Genomic DNA, 15,234 nt, shown 5'->3' on the forward strand with positions numbered 1-15,234 from the left:
TCTTCCCAGTCACTCGTGAGTTTAAAACGCGCCGCTCTCTGATCTTTAGCTCCTGCAGGTCTGGAACAAGCTCCATATGAAACAAAAGCGCCACAAGTCGTTCCGTGCGCGCTGCGTGGCACAGATTCACGTGTTTTTGATTTAATATGTAAATTAAACGAATCATCGAGCCAATGAAATAATGAAGCTTTTTTGTAATCAAATTGCTCTATTTACTCGAGTAATTGTTGTAGCCCTGCTACTTATTGCAAGTAATTGCACCTAAGACATTAAGGTAGTGCAACTCTTGCATATTAACTTGCTGAGCTACTATACGACAGAGAAGGTCCTAAATACTGCAGTAGGAAAGCTCTTATTGTGCTCCTCAGTAGAGCGGCAGTGTGTTGGATAGTAATAGTGAGTAAATGGCTGGAGCGTGCTCTGTGATCTGTGGAGACGTGTCTGTACTAACGTGTTAATGTCATGTCAGTCCAGGGCCAAAACAGAGCCTGCTTTCTGCTACTTGGGCTGAATAGATGTGGGCTCAGTGGCCTTTTCCCTGAGTGATCATTTAACAGCCTTCCAAATCCATCCACTCCCTGTTCTCTTTCAGAAGGGCAGCAAAACTGATAGCAATAAGTCTAAGAAGATATTTGTAGGCGGCATCCCCCATAACTGCGGAGAGCCCGAACTCAGGGACTATTTCAATCGATTCGGAGTGGTAAGTATGGATAAAGCACCACACAAGCCTTATTTTGTCATTGGCCTCGTTTCCGTTGGAGCGCTATGGCAGAGGTCAAGTCACTGCATCACCAAAGGACTCTGCCATGCTAACCCAGCGCTAACCTGAGCCACACGATCCCCAGCCATGCCAACTCAACTTGAGCGGTGCTAACTTGAACCGTGCAATAGCGCTCCAGTAGAAACCAGAGTATGTATTCTATTTCAGTCAAATGAACAGTGGTCTGAGGGGGATATGAGTCGGGATGTTTAATTTCTTTATGGTGCTCGGTGCATGTCCGACTGCGCTCACTGTTTTCTTTTGTCCTGTCTCAAGGTCACAGAGGTGGTAATGATCTATGACGCGGAGAAGCAGAGGCCCCGAGGTAAAAGCTGATCCCACATTCACTCCCTCACCCCCTCTCCATCTAAATCACATGACAAACTATTATGGCCCAAAAGCATACCTCCTGTTTGGTTTATTGTTAATGACCTTGGAATACACAATAGACACTATCACTTGGGGGTAACATACTTTGTGCAATATACAGGCTTAGATGAGCACAGCAGGCAGGTTATCAGCCAAATGGAAGTCGATTTTTTTTCAACTCATTAGATTAATAAGGTCTTTAGGTTTCTATTTCAATTTACAAGCTTAACAAACTCCTCTTTTTAGGAATCCATTATTTATTACTCCGCAGCTTGTGTTTGTAAGTTACTTCTGAGGTCACAGAGTCAGGTGAGGTGTCTTGTCCAACTGTCACTTTATCACCTGAACAAAGTGGTCACCTTAACCCTTTATTGCCCCCATTATGTATAAAGTGGAAAAACAATGAATTTCATGTAAGAAAAAAGTTTAAAAACGTATATAAAAATAGCAAATTGTACATGTTGTCTATGAAATTAGATTGGTGATCAATAAAAATGTTTTTAGTTTATTTAGTTTATCTATTATTATTAGATATTTGAAAATGAAGCAAAAATCAGAGGAAACAAAATGCCCCATTATAATCAAAGGGAAAATAACAAACATGTAAAACATGCCAGTAATTGGTCAAATATATATTTGAGTGATAAACTGCATAAATGATAAATTTAGCAAAAATGAAACTATATATAAATAAAACATTTGTTATATTTAATTGTTATTAAGATGGTTGTATAAAAAGCTTTTTCTCCATCTTCATCAGAAGGTTCAATTAAAATCAATCAGAAGGTCATCACAACCGATTGTTATCTAATTCTACACAACTAAAAATTCCCTGTGATACTTTTGCTTCAGTTTGGACATTTTTGAAAAATGTTCAAAACTGGGATTTAAAGTGTTAAAGTTTGATTTTATATTTGGGATCTTTCATGAGGCAAGGATAGATCTTTAGATTTAGCCAAAACAAGCTAAAATATTATTCTTAGCTGTTTTTCTGTTTTTATAACCGTTTTTGTTTGTGGACATTAATTACTATTGTTGTGAGAAGAAATTTCATAATTTAACAATTATTCACAATTATTGTTGTACAGTATACAGTATTGTCTCATTCAAGTTATTCTAGATTCCAATTCCTCTTGTATGTGATTAGCTTAATGAAATCAAATTATAAAGTTATGCTAATAGGTTATTAGTATACTTAAAATAATATGTTTGAATAAGTTAACGTAATCAGCCAAATATAATGGCTTTATACATTCAGGTTTACTTTTTTTAGTATAGATTGAACTGAAATTACTTTTCAGTTAAGTTGTCAACAGTTAACATGACAATTTTACTGCATGTGTGAAATCCAAGTTTTCAAACTGGCATTTAAAGGATTTAAGTAGTATTTTTATTTATTTTCTGATGATGAAAATATATTAAAATTGAGAATACATTGTTTTTTTTAGCCGTTTTTGTGCATGTACATTTTTGTATTTAGGGTTCAGAGTGTGTCCTATTAAAGGGAAGCCTTGGTTTATTTTATATGGATTTTATACTAATGTTTAAAAAAGTTGACAAGCCTCTTTAGATGAAGGGGAAAAAACACACATCACAGCGAGGAAAGTATTCAAAAATGTATTGTTCAATATATTCATCCCACTTATACCAAGTGAAGAGAAGAGAGTGAAGAGAACCAAAAAGCAGGACAAAAGGGACAAAAGGGAAACAGAAGAGAGAAGGACGGGTGTTTCTATCCCTTATGTCTCGGGACTGTCTGACATGAAATCCCTGTTTATTTTAAACCACGCAACACTTTAAGACAAAAACTAGTTCACCCTAAGGACAAGATGCCGACGCAAAACAGAGCAATGTAGTTTATTCTGTCCAATGCACTGAAGAAAATTGTGAAGAGCGTTACATAGAAGAAACTAAACAGCCTTTGCTGCACAAGAGGCTTTATCAGCACAGAAGACACTGGCGTTCAGGACCACAGAGCGCCGTGCATCTTCATCTTAAAGCCACAAACCACTCTATCAAAGACAGTGAGGAGAAGATTCTAAGCAGGGAAAAAAGATGGTTTGAAAGAGGAGTTAAAGAGGCAAACTGTGTTAAAAAAGAAAAAAACATCATTAAATGGAAACGGGGGTTAAGATTCAAGTCGTTTATTATAGAATTTTGAATCCCTGCAGAGGTAGACGCCCAGGGAATTCGGATGCTAATCAATTACACAGGGAGGTGAGAGAGTGAGCCAGGGATAATAGGAGGCTTAATGCCCATTAAAGGACAGATAGTAAACAAAGAGGCTAGTTTGATAGGAAACAAAGAGGTTTAGTTTCTGGTGAAACCAATAACACCTTTTCATCAGGAGGTCCTGAGTACCTAGAGTAGGATAAATATCTGAGTTCCCGGTCCCGGCACGGGAGGAACAATAAATAAGTTAATAAATTCATGAAGAATATAGGACTGATTGACATCTGGAGGGAGATGAATCATAATGCACGCCAATATACCCATATTTCTAATCCACATGCAACTATTCCAGAATAGACTATTTTATAAAAATCAAAAACCACGGAGGCAGATTCTGACGTAATAGACTTAAGGGACCATGCTAATATCTATATCACTCTAGACTTGGAGGAAAGACAAAAAAACACAATATGGACGTTCAATGTCACTCTGCTTGATGACCCCTTGTTTAAAGAAAAAAAATTAAAAACGATATTAAGACTTTTCTGGAGGAATACACTTCCCTGCCCATCCTCTGGAATGCTTCTAAAGCAGTTTTGAGAGGAAAAATCATAGCCATAGCCTCTGCAAAAAAGGAAAAAAGGGAGAAAAAGCTAAATGATCTGCAAGAACGACTAAAATTGCTAGAGTTAGATAATGCCAAGAAGGGGAGTCCTCAAATGCCACAGGAATTTAAAAAGATACGAGGAGATAACTTGACCTCACAAGAAATGGTTAAGAAAATGCTTTTTACCAAACAAAGATATTATGAGAGTGGATCAACATTGTCTGAAATATTATCCTGGAAACTGAAAGCCTCAAGCTGAAAGATCTATTTTTAAAAATACGGGATAAAGAAGATTATATAAATTCCTTTATGGACACCCTCAATTTGCACGTTTTTCATGAGGGGAAAATAAAAAATTAGGAAGTGAAATAACAGAATCTGAAATACAAGGTGCATCAAAAGATTAAAGAACAATAAATCTCTGGGGAGTGATTGGTTCACCTCAGAGTGGTACAAAGCTCTTAAAGAAAGACATAACCTTGTGCTTTCAACAACATTTAACTGGGCACTTAAAAATACTGATCCCTCCAAGTTGGAAAGAAGCCATCATATCTCTAATACCTAAAGAGGGGAAGGCCTCATATAGGCCCATTTCTATTCTGAATGGGGACTATTGTATAGACCCCTCAATTATGTCCAAAATAATGGAACAAATATTCCCAAATTGAACTTGCAAGGATCAGACAGGATTTAGTAGCAGACGACAAACACAAGACAACATAAGACAATCTCTACACATAATGAACCACATACAAAAACAGCAAGACAAGGCTGTGATCATTAGTTAGAAAGCTTTAGATCCTGTAAGATGGTCTTATTTATCTAAGTTGCTAAACAAATTTCAAATTGACTTGATTGTAAAAAATATTGGGGCTCTTTATCATCAAGAATTAGAATCAATGGCCACTTGATGGACCCTTAAGAGAGGGGTCAGATAGGGCTGTGCCTGGTCTCCTCTCCTGTTTATGTTATATATTGGGCCAGTGGTTCCAGATGTAAAGCAATCAAAAACATAAGGGTGTCACAATGGATGGGATGGAACATGAAATTGCCTGTTACGCACACAATGTTAAAATCTTAAACTGGATGGCCTATGACCCAGGTTTTGCACCTAACGGCACACGTTTTTCATCAGATTGTAAAATATAATCATATGAAAAGTATTGACATATTTAAAGAATTATAGGACTTCGAGAAACAGAACTTTTATAGATTTGAACAAATATGGAGTTATTGTAACCAAGAAATGAAACAAAGCAAGAGCACCGAAAAACGACATTCAGACTTAATTTGGAAATAGACAAATTAGAATGACTTTGGACCAAATAGGGCTAGTATTTTTATGCAAATAAACCTTGATTTTGTTTGTATTTATGTTTAGTTGATGTTTACTTGTGTTTTTCATTTTGTGTTTTGTTATATTTAAGTTATGTTCTATATGTTTATCAAATTGGAACTGGATGTAAATGTTAATAAAGAGACTGTGCAGTGCTTTATTAATTTCAGCCCAATATTTATGAACAGTTGAACAACTCCAAAATGCATAAATTAGTAGTGAGTAGCTTTCACTTAATGATACATTTTCCAAACTAATTCATTCAAAACCTGAGATTATTTATGAGTTTTGAAAAGTTTTTGTCATTTACAAAGGTTGAGCAGAGGAGGAAGAGTTTTATTAAAATGGTTAAAATCTCAGTTTAATAGGGATTCAATGCTGGTCAATTTCCCAGGTTACAGAAAATAGGTGGCCTCTGCAAGTAACAATGCACTTCATCACACGTTCACTTGCTGCTCGCATTTTGAGAGCAGTTTGAATATCTCGAGGAGGCAAACGTTTGTCTTGTGAAAGGAAATTGCTCAGGAAATCACTTACAAACCTGAGCAGCCACTATGAGATCTGTCCACTTCAAAGTCCACTCTAATGAGCTAGGCCTCCCTGTAAACTGGCAACTCCACTCATGTGTAAGTAGAATGCATCCAAATAGTTTGTCATGTGGCTTTAACATGACCTTTGCACTCTCCAAACCTAGATTGTTATTGTGTATTGAACTAAAGTTGACTTTAGCTTTAACCTGATGCTCTTACATAAGAAGTATAGTATGTGTTCTCCCACATAGTTTGTTAAGTATTTGTAAGTTTTCTGTTTTCTTTCTCCTGTGCCCTGCTCCCTGTGAATGTTTTGTTTTGGATGTGATTTACCGTGTCTCTTCAAGATATGTCTTTTCTTCTTTAGGTCACTGCATTGACCAGTGCCACAGAGATACAGGCTAAAGCCCTCATTTGTCATTCCATCCATTACATTGGCCAGAGGCTGTGCACAAAACTGAGTTGGCCTCTTTTGTTGACTATAGTGTTGCCAAACTGTCATAGTTTCTACAATCCAATTTCACAAATAACTCAATATAATTTAAATGTAATTAGAACATTTTACATTATATCTGGTCACATTATGCTGTGGTTGACGCTATTGGAAACTAAAACGTGACGTCTCTAATATATACTGCATAGCTAATACAATATTAAATTTGTTTTATATTGAAGTTCTGCGCAGCCCTAGATGCATGTGTGCTCGGCTTATAGAGAATTTGTCAGTGTAAGCGCACAGTCTCATATTTGGATGTAGGACAGCTCATTGACTGATCTCTGTACGGGACTCTTCTCTGAGGAGGTTTAATTGGATTCAGGTTAAGTCCCTGGGTTGAGTAGCTCTCAACCCAGTTCTACCATAGAGCAAACTTCCCCCAATCACAAGGAGATTGCTGCGGAGCAGGACATACAATGCCAATGACTTGAGCTTTCATTTGGCCTTAATATTATTGTGTATCCAAACAACAATCTGATGTATTTTAAATTGCCCTGTATTTACACTCCTAAAACTTAAATCTCACTGTTTTGCCTTTATCTCTGTGTTTCTGTTTGTATATCTGTAATATTTTTATTGTCCATTGTTCTACTGACTCAAAGTAAATGTACTATAAAAACACAAAAAAAATTTCATAATTTGTTATGCATTAACAATGGCTGCTGCAAGTGTGCGTCACAGCAATTTACCAAAGGGCAGGTTCAGGTGGGGTTCACATGAGATGACACAAGGACCTGCACACCATTCTGAACACGGCACCTAACATTTAAAGCTGGGGTACCCCAACTTACTTTCCCTCATAATTAGTCAATTCTGTGTCAAAAAGTGTTTTGTAAAAGCTTCAACACGCTTTCTTCATCTAATTAGAAAACATGTTATCTTTTCAAACTTGAAAGAACTATGTTAAGTCACTTTGATGCTTTGATGCTGATCGGCGCTGCAGGATTATCACCTGCTTCAATTACATGTCTGAAAAAGCCGTTTCAAAGGTGTTCTAGTGGCCAAAGGTTTTGTTGGAGCTAAGAATGAGTTCGACATGTTAATACCAACCTTCTTATTTCACTGTTTGAAAATTAGGCACCTCAGCTTTAAGCACCAAATGCTAAAATGTGCACCAAATACATTAATATTAGATTAAGTTCAATCTGGTAAAAATAGTGAAAACTAAACCCATTTGTACCAAGTGTGTGCTATTTGCATCGTCATCTGAACGTCACTTGCCGCCCTCACTGCTGAAGCCTGATACTGTTTCATCTTGTGTTGTCACAACCCCTGCTACCTTGATTCACTCTTGGTCGTTGGCTAGGTTTTGGATTTATTACATTCGAGGCTGAACAATCAGTGGACCAGGCTGTCAACATGCATTTTCACGACATCATGGGCAAAAAAGTGTGTAGTTGTAGTTTTATTTTACCCTTCAAACTGAACAAAGGCTTGAGCGATGAGAAGTTTCCAATCATTGTTCATCTATCCATCAAAATATAATCCCATATTGCTATTGCTTTAGCATTTTTAGAGTATTTCTATAACGTGTGTATAGAATAATTGATGTATATATCAAAGTCGCTCAAGCCTTTGTTTAACTTGACCTCTCCTTTAGGATGTTATTGGGCGTACAAAACAACTATGAACATATTTCGGTCTTGAGATAATTACATGAAATAAATGCAATAAAATGTACAATACTGATTCTAACTAGTCACCTACAGGATTGGTCTAAGTACTTTGTTTCTTACGTGTTTTCTAATTTCTTTACATATCAACATTCTTTTCTCTATTTTTTTTTTTTTAAATCCCGGTGACCTCAGTTTAAGAATCTCCATACTGTGTTTGCTCATCAGGAATCACATTTACATTTGAGAAAACGTTCCAAATGCTGCTGCGTCTGACACATGCTTCAGTCAGAATATTGGGCTGTGAGGTGACATATGGGTGTTTGGGGCCTGACTCCAGCTGTAGAGGCTTAAAGTGAGCTGCTGACCAGAAGAAACACGTTAGTTAAGTTTACTGTTGCTGTAAACTGCGTAACAAACCATTCAGGATTGACCTTCCATCCATATGTGGACAGTGGGTTGAGTTAGACACAGGTGGACTTTGGACAAATACATTTAACTGGTTTGTCTGGATTGTTCTGCTAAAGAATATTCTCTTCAACGTAAGTGAGCAGCTTTTCTCCATTGAGAGCTCTAGGTGTGTTCTCTTCTCTCTCTCCAAAGAAAAGGACACTTGAATGACATTACGACATAATCTGGTTTCTGTATTGTCCTTTTTTGACTCTTCAACTAGCATTTTAGATGGGACCTGTCTCCTATCACAATATATATCTAATCTGACTGATCTTCTAGTAATGATGAGTAAATCTTCATCATTACTAGTGGAAAGGCTTGTGTCCTTGGGTCTGGGTTAACATGTTCAGAGGTCGTCTGAAACTGGTCATTTGGGGAATAAAGAAACCCAGATATAGATTGATGATGAAATTCATATATTTCATGTTACTTCCTTGAACATGATTGAATGTTGACCTCGTGATTAAAAATACTAAAAACTCATCAGTGACTATTTGAAAAGCTCAGATCTTGATTTGATTAAAAATGGATTATTTGCCCAGCTCTATCTGAGTTATCAGAATAGAGCTCTTGACTGAACATTACTTTACACTGGGACTTAAAGGAGACGGGGAGATCTGAGTTACAAAATTAGAAATTGGAGCACATCAAACTGTGTCACAAGTCCCAGTTCAGTTGTTGGGGACTGAACAAAAGTCATGTTATCCATCAGTGCAAGGCGTGATGCCCACGGGACAGGGGCCAGGTAGCTGCCGGAAGCATGTGCGTGTATTTAGGTCAACAGAGAAGGAGGACAGCCTACACCTTAAAGCGCCCAGGAATTTGAGATTCATTTTCCTCCTGCAAGGTGACCCCAATAGCTCAACCCTAAGTCTATTTCTGGTTGGCTCCCTCAGTAGCAGGCTGTTTCTTTGCTCTGGTTAATGGCAGGAAGCTTCGCCTAGTTACTTTCTTACTGAAGCCATTTATTTTAAAGCATGAATTGTCCGTGCAGCTTTACAGGACTAAACTCCTGTTAGAACGCATTAATGGATAATTTGCTGGACTAGTCAAAGGTCCATTGTAATAACACATGTAAGGTGAAAAGACATTCACCAGAATTGACTCTACTAATTTGAAGTAAATTCAATTGTATTTTGTCCATGCATGACACAGTATGAAGATGATTACTTTACCGTTTTATGAAACCCTGCATGTTTGATATTCTATCAGATGTGAGACACAAATTTGTCTCTATTGTCCATTCCCTGCTAAAACTGAAGTAAAAGTCATAATTGCCTTTTTGAAAAGTGTTAGCTAAAGAAAGGTAAGTGTTGACCTTTTTAGATGCCTTTTAAACAAATAGTGTAGATGTCACATATCCAACCTGTGTTTCTCAGGTACAGCTTGCTTAAAAATATGTTTGGAGAATAATTATTTGCTCAATGGTAATATCAGTTCTCTCCTAATATACTTCCATAGTACCTGCAAAACACAGTTTTAGACTCCTTGTTAGTCAGAAATAAAATTAGCATTGTTGACTTTTGCCACAGAAATATATAAAGATAAAGGGAAATCTTGGCCCAATGTTGAAGATTATAAAGGAAGGTGCTCGTGTGTTTGTTCTGCAGTGATACCAAATGTGCTCTGCATTTCCTTTGTCCAGGTGGAAGTAAAAAAAGCCGAACCTCGTGACTGCAAAGCTCCAGGGCAGCTTGGCCCAGGCCAGTGGGCCCCCAGGGGCATCCTGAGTGCAGCTAACGGCTGGGCCACACAGCCAACCCAGGGTTGGACACAGGCCTATGGCCCACCGGGTGAGTGGTTCAAAGGGGGGTGGGACACAGGCCTATGGCCCACAGGGTGAGTGGTTCAAAGGGGGGTGGGACACAGGCCTATGGCCCACAGGGTGAGTGGGTCAAAGGGGGGTGGGACACAGGCCTATGGCCCACAGGGTGAGTGGTTCAAAGGGGGGTGGGACACAGGCCTATGGCCCACAGGGTGAGTGGTTCAAAGGGGGGTGGGACACAGGCCTATGGCCACAGGGTGAGTGGGTCAAAGGGGGGTGGGACACAAGCCTGTGGACCACAGGATTTGTGGAACTTTATTTGACAGTCATAACGTGAAAAGAGAGTGGTAAAGACAGTTGGCAAATGTCGAGGGCTCCTTAAACCCAAACTAGATTTTATCAGGAGGTTCAGAAAAATGACCCGTTTTTTCGGTTTCTGTTTATGGAACTCAGGACATTTGGCCCAATTAAACTGATGATGAACTTAAAAATCCTATCAAAACAAAACTATGGTTCTATGAGTCCTGAATGACCACCAGAAACCCATTACTCCTACCAGTCAGTAAGGATGACCCAATATTTTAATAGATAGGATAAACTGGAACAAAGAATAAATTGTGAAAAAGTGTTGTGTCTACATGGAAAAAAATGATTTTTATATATTTCTTTCTGTTAGAAGGGATGTTTTTAAGGTTAAGATTAAGGGATACTTAATTAATCTTTCCTGAGGGAAATTCATTCTCTGTATTTGAGCCATCCTTTAATGCTGCTGGTAAAGCCTGTCAGGAGCAATGTGCAACTGCTGTACAACGCTCAGTGACCCATCTTCAGGCTTGCTCAGGACGACCAAAGCTGGAGGATTTGATCTAGTGCATGTTATAGGTTACTGAGGGTAACAGGTGGGCCAGACCTGTTTGCCATGTGCCAATATCATCAGCTCTTGGAAGCTAAGCAGGGTTAGTACTTGGGAGACCGGTGAAACACAGCGGGATGGTCAGAGGAAACTTCGTTGTGTCCTTGGGAATGACACTTCACCTACATCCCTCGTGAAGTGGTTTGAGTGCCTTGAATGTGGAATAAAAAATAATATGGGTTGATTGGGGAAACCGCAGTGCCCACCCAGACAAAAGGAGGCAAGAGTGCTCGCCATTCTGCAACTGTGCCGAGTGCAGGCCTTTTTCACATGGCGTCTGTGGTCAGGAAATAGCAGAATTTAAGCCTAATTGGTCCCTGTCATTTTGAAATGGAAAATACAAAATTGGAAACAAACCAATTTTCATTTCACGCTGTAAATCAAGCACCATGGCAAGTGCCCAGCAAATCTCTTCCTGGGAGTCAGAGGCAGCACAGAGGCAAACCCGCTGAGAGGTGCAGGGTCTGGGCATGTGCGGTGTGCCTCTCGGGCTCAGCTGGACTTCTGACTGCCCTGGCATCCTGTGAAAAGCAGCACTTCCCTCTCCACTTCTCCTGATGCTGTTGCCCCGTAACAGACGGGGGGATTTTGAGCAAGATTTGGATTATTTTATTTGCACTTGCGAGCAAACGGAGATTTGAGCATGTCCTGCCCTCTTGGTTCAATCTGTTCAGTCTACGAGGTTAGAGCTGGTGACTGTCCTCGTCCTCGATCTGTCCTCTCAAAAATACGGAGCTGGAAGATGAAGATGTCTGGGCAGGCTGTCTTTTCTGAGCTGTCATACACAGATCTCAAACTACCAACTTAGACCTCCACTTGGGTTTCTGTTGTTTCCTCTTCGTCTCAGCAACAAAACTCCTTGTTAAAGACTTCTTATAAAAACTTTGGGCACTCATCATAGAAGTTAAAGATGCCATGCGAAACACCAGCTCCATCCTCCAAAAGCCCTGCACCGATGGTGGCAACGGATCACGAAGATGCCATGGAAATAACAGCGCTGACAACCAAACCAGCCACTATACACCCACAATGTCGTTATTTCAAACAAGAACTATCAGAGCTGGCAGTCCTCACTTCAGCCATTCATAAACTGACTTCCAGATTTGATGAGTTCGAAGAGAAACTTTGGGACAGCTTGGTAATACTCGGCAACCTGACCAAGATCACTGAAGTGAACTCTGCTGAAATAAAGAAGTGTAAAACCAACTCCGTGTTCTGGAGAAGGCTGTCCCTGGTTCAAGAGAAAGCTGATTTGAAATAAAGGGTTTTTGAAATTGTCCGCTATAATGCTGTGTTAAAGTTCTGAGGTCAGATCCGATTGCTTACTGTCCCCCCTGTCGTGGCACCCTCCGCCCCATGATCATGGTCCTGTCGTCCGTTCGCCAACTCTCTGGCAATATCAGGCTAAATGTGCCTAAACTGCTAAGTTGTACACAGACTAATGTTGATTAAGTGATTAAATACTTTTACAAAATACAAATTTAGCTTGTAATGTATTTGGAAAGGCTAAACTACCTGCTAATGCTAGGCTGATTGAGTTATTAGCTGGGAGCTAATTTACCTTAAAGGGGGTGTGGCTATGTTAAAAGGGATTCATCTTGAAGAGTTGTTGATCGATTTACAGATTCTACTCAGGCAGTTCATCAAAGGCAAACACCTCTTGCAAACAAATTGAACACTAGGGCTATGAAAGAATGACCTAAGATTTATATCCCAACAAAAATAATCAGCTAAAATTGATGCAAAAAAAAATCTAAAACCTAAGCATTGACTGTCTGTTGTTCAGAGTCGCAGTCGTACTGAAAGCAGTAACCTCAGTGAAAGGAGAAGCGTGCACGGGAATGAAAGGTTTAAAACAGAAATTGGTAGGAAGTATAAATGGCTCCCTCTTGTGGTTAAAGAAGGGATTGTTGTTGCTCGTGGCGACCCTGAAGTGTTTGTGGGTTTAAATTCTGTCATCATTTTCTCTAAGGACATGACTAACCCTGTTTTGTGTCCATTTACAAAACAGAACCTGTGTGTCTCATGTTTTATATGCTGGACATTCATTGTTTCAGGTCTTGGAGTCAGTTCAGAAAACTGATATTTTTACCTGGCAAAAATACTATGCTATGCTGATTTTGTTTAGGCAAGTATTTGGTTTTCCCGCTTTTGCAGATTTTTCTGCTTGTTTTCAGTCTTATTTTTGGGTTTCACATATTTTGATGGCAATTTGAAGATTGGTATTTGCTACAGGTGCACCTTTTTCTTGTGTCTTTTATCACATTCACTTTTGGATGTGGTCAGCAGGGTCCTTATGTTTGAGTGCCTTAGGGACCTGACAGTGAGGTTCAGTTACTCCCCCCTGTGGTTTGGATATATCTTGAGGGCATGCGAATTTAACACATTCAAGTGGACAATAAGGCCTGTGGGCTGAATGTGTGCATTAAGGTAAAATCATAAGTGGTTTTGTCAGCAATGATAAGGGAGGAGGAATCAGAGGTGACCACCGAGGCCAATGGACTTGTGGACTTGGATTCTGAATAAGCCTGAAAAGAGTCATAAGTGACACACGGCTGTGCCAAAAACAATTCATTCTGAGATTAATTTTGTCCATTAGACATTTTGTGTTATGCATCAATGTGTTGGCTCTTGTAGAGTTGTGTTGCTGCACAAAGCATTGAGTTAAGCTCTCAAAGACATGTTTGGAGTCACTTTAAGGCCTGTTTTTCTGTGTTTGTGATAAAATAACAGGATCCAGAATTCAGAATTAATTTGTGTGGTTCATTTTTCGGATAATCAAATCAGCAGTGTTCAAAACAGCATTAAAATACCCAACAAGTCAATTTAATGGACCAAATCCTGTTGTTACATTTGAATTAATATTAAGTTAGTAAGTTTATCCTATTGAACAAATCAGTAAAAATAAATAATTTAAAATCACTCGCAGTCATGGTCCCATAGGGAGCGGCCCAGAACAAAAAGTCCAAGGTTTTTATTCTCCCATTAGCGGGGTTCAGAGGCCATCACAAAGACATGGATGACACCGACCTCACCAACGACCAAGGACTGGATTAACATATCATAACTGACATCAGACAAATGGAACCTGGGCGATAATTCAAGCCTGGAACACGACCTGAGGCTTCATTACTTCATTTTTGCCTTACTTCTCACCTGTGCAGTGGCAGGTCACTCCCTCGGCTCACACACCCCCCAGCAGCAAACCAAAGCCCAGCTCGCCTTATTTAAACCCCACGACCCAAGTCCTCCTCATTATCCTGGGCCTTCTCGACCACCACCAGTGTCCAGGCCCCGGGGGGGAGGCATCTCATAAATGCTCATCAATCCCAGAATGCTCATGTCTTCTGCCTGGGTCTGAGAGCCAAAGAACATAATAATACAATAATGCTCGTCGATTTAGTCTGAGTCTCTCCAGGTTGAATTGGTAAAACAGACTTTATTTTCAAATGTACAAATTTGACCAATTTTGAACTAAATGTGACTTTTATTTTAAGTTAAATGTCCTGTGATTTTGTTGCTTTTGATGCTTAGTTGAGATTAGTCTGTTTGTGTTCAGATTTAGATTTTCACTCTCTGGTCTTGGTGTGTTCTGGTTTGTGATGTTATGTGTTCCACGTTTATTCTTTAAAACATTTTTTTTTTGAGAGACAGATTCTGTAAGTTATTGCTGGAAATAAGTATTTGAACACCTGAGAAAATCAGTGTTATTATTGGTACAGAAGCCCTTGTTTATAATTACAGAGGTCATGAGTTCCCTGTAGATCTTTTCACGGAGCCTCTCCTTGGTTATCCTGGCTGTGTGCTTTGGTTCATTGTGATGTCGGAAGACCTACCCACACAACCGATCTTCATGGGTTTCAACATACAAATACATGAATTGCAAAATTGTACAATGTGATTTCGGAATGAAAAAAAAAAAATATGGGAAGGCATCATGGATCTATTAAAATAATGCATTGCACATGAACCAGACATTGCTGATTCATGTGTAGAGTTGCTCCGATCAGGATATTTGGGCCGATCACGATAATCTGACATTTTTATCTGCCGATACCGATCATGGCCGAGATGATCACACTGACTTTGTGTCCATTTTTTCCTAATCATATAAATAATAAGTATATGTTTATATTAAATATACATAATTTCTTATTAAAAGGCTGTTGATCATATGAAATTCTACCAAATCTATCGACTTTATTAGATCAACAGTGTTT

At 39.1% G+C, this 15,234-nt stretch overlaps 1 protein-coding gene across 5 annotated transcripts in view; it reads left to right on the forward strand.

Annotated features, from left to right (window-relative positions):
* Nucleotides 1–269: 269 nt before the first annotated feature.
* Nucleotides 270–15,234, forward strand: part of LOC140372402 (DAZ-associated protein 1-like) — a 67,723-nt gene continuing 52,758 nt past the window's right edge. Inside the window, exons 1-4 of one of the 5 annotated variants that reach the window (XM_072459497.1) lie at nt 270–700; nt 1,037–1,085; nt 7,577–7,659; nt 9,982–10,129. In XM_072459497.1, the coding sequence (XP_072315598.1) occupies nt 1,052–1,085; nt 7,577–7,659; nt 9,982–10,129 (265 nt within the window). In that variant the 5' untranslated portion in view covers nt 270–700; nt 1,037–1,051. The remainder of the gene's footprint in view (nt 701–1,036; nt 1,086–7,576; nt 7,660–9,981; nt 10,130–15,234) is intronic. The other 4 variants (XM_072459496.1, XM_072459500.1, XM_072459499.1 and 1 more) reach the window with 4 other exon arrangements.

This window comes from Eucyclogobius newberryi, unplaced genomic scaffold (assembly GCF_026437365.1).
Source record: "Eucyclogobius newberryi isolate DKJ021-1_F unplaced genomic scaffold, fEucNew1.0.hap1 SCAF_227, whole genome shotgun sequence".
Classification (NCBI taxonomy): domain Eukaryota; kingdom Metazoa; phylum Chordata; class Actinopteri; order Gobiiformes; family Gobiidae; genus Eucyclogobius; species Eucyclogobius newberryi.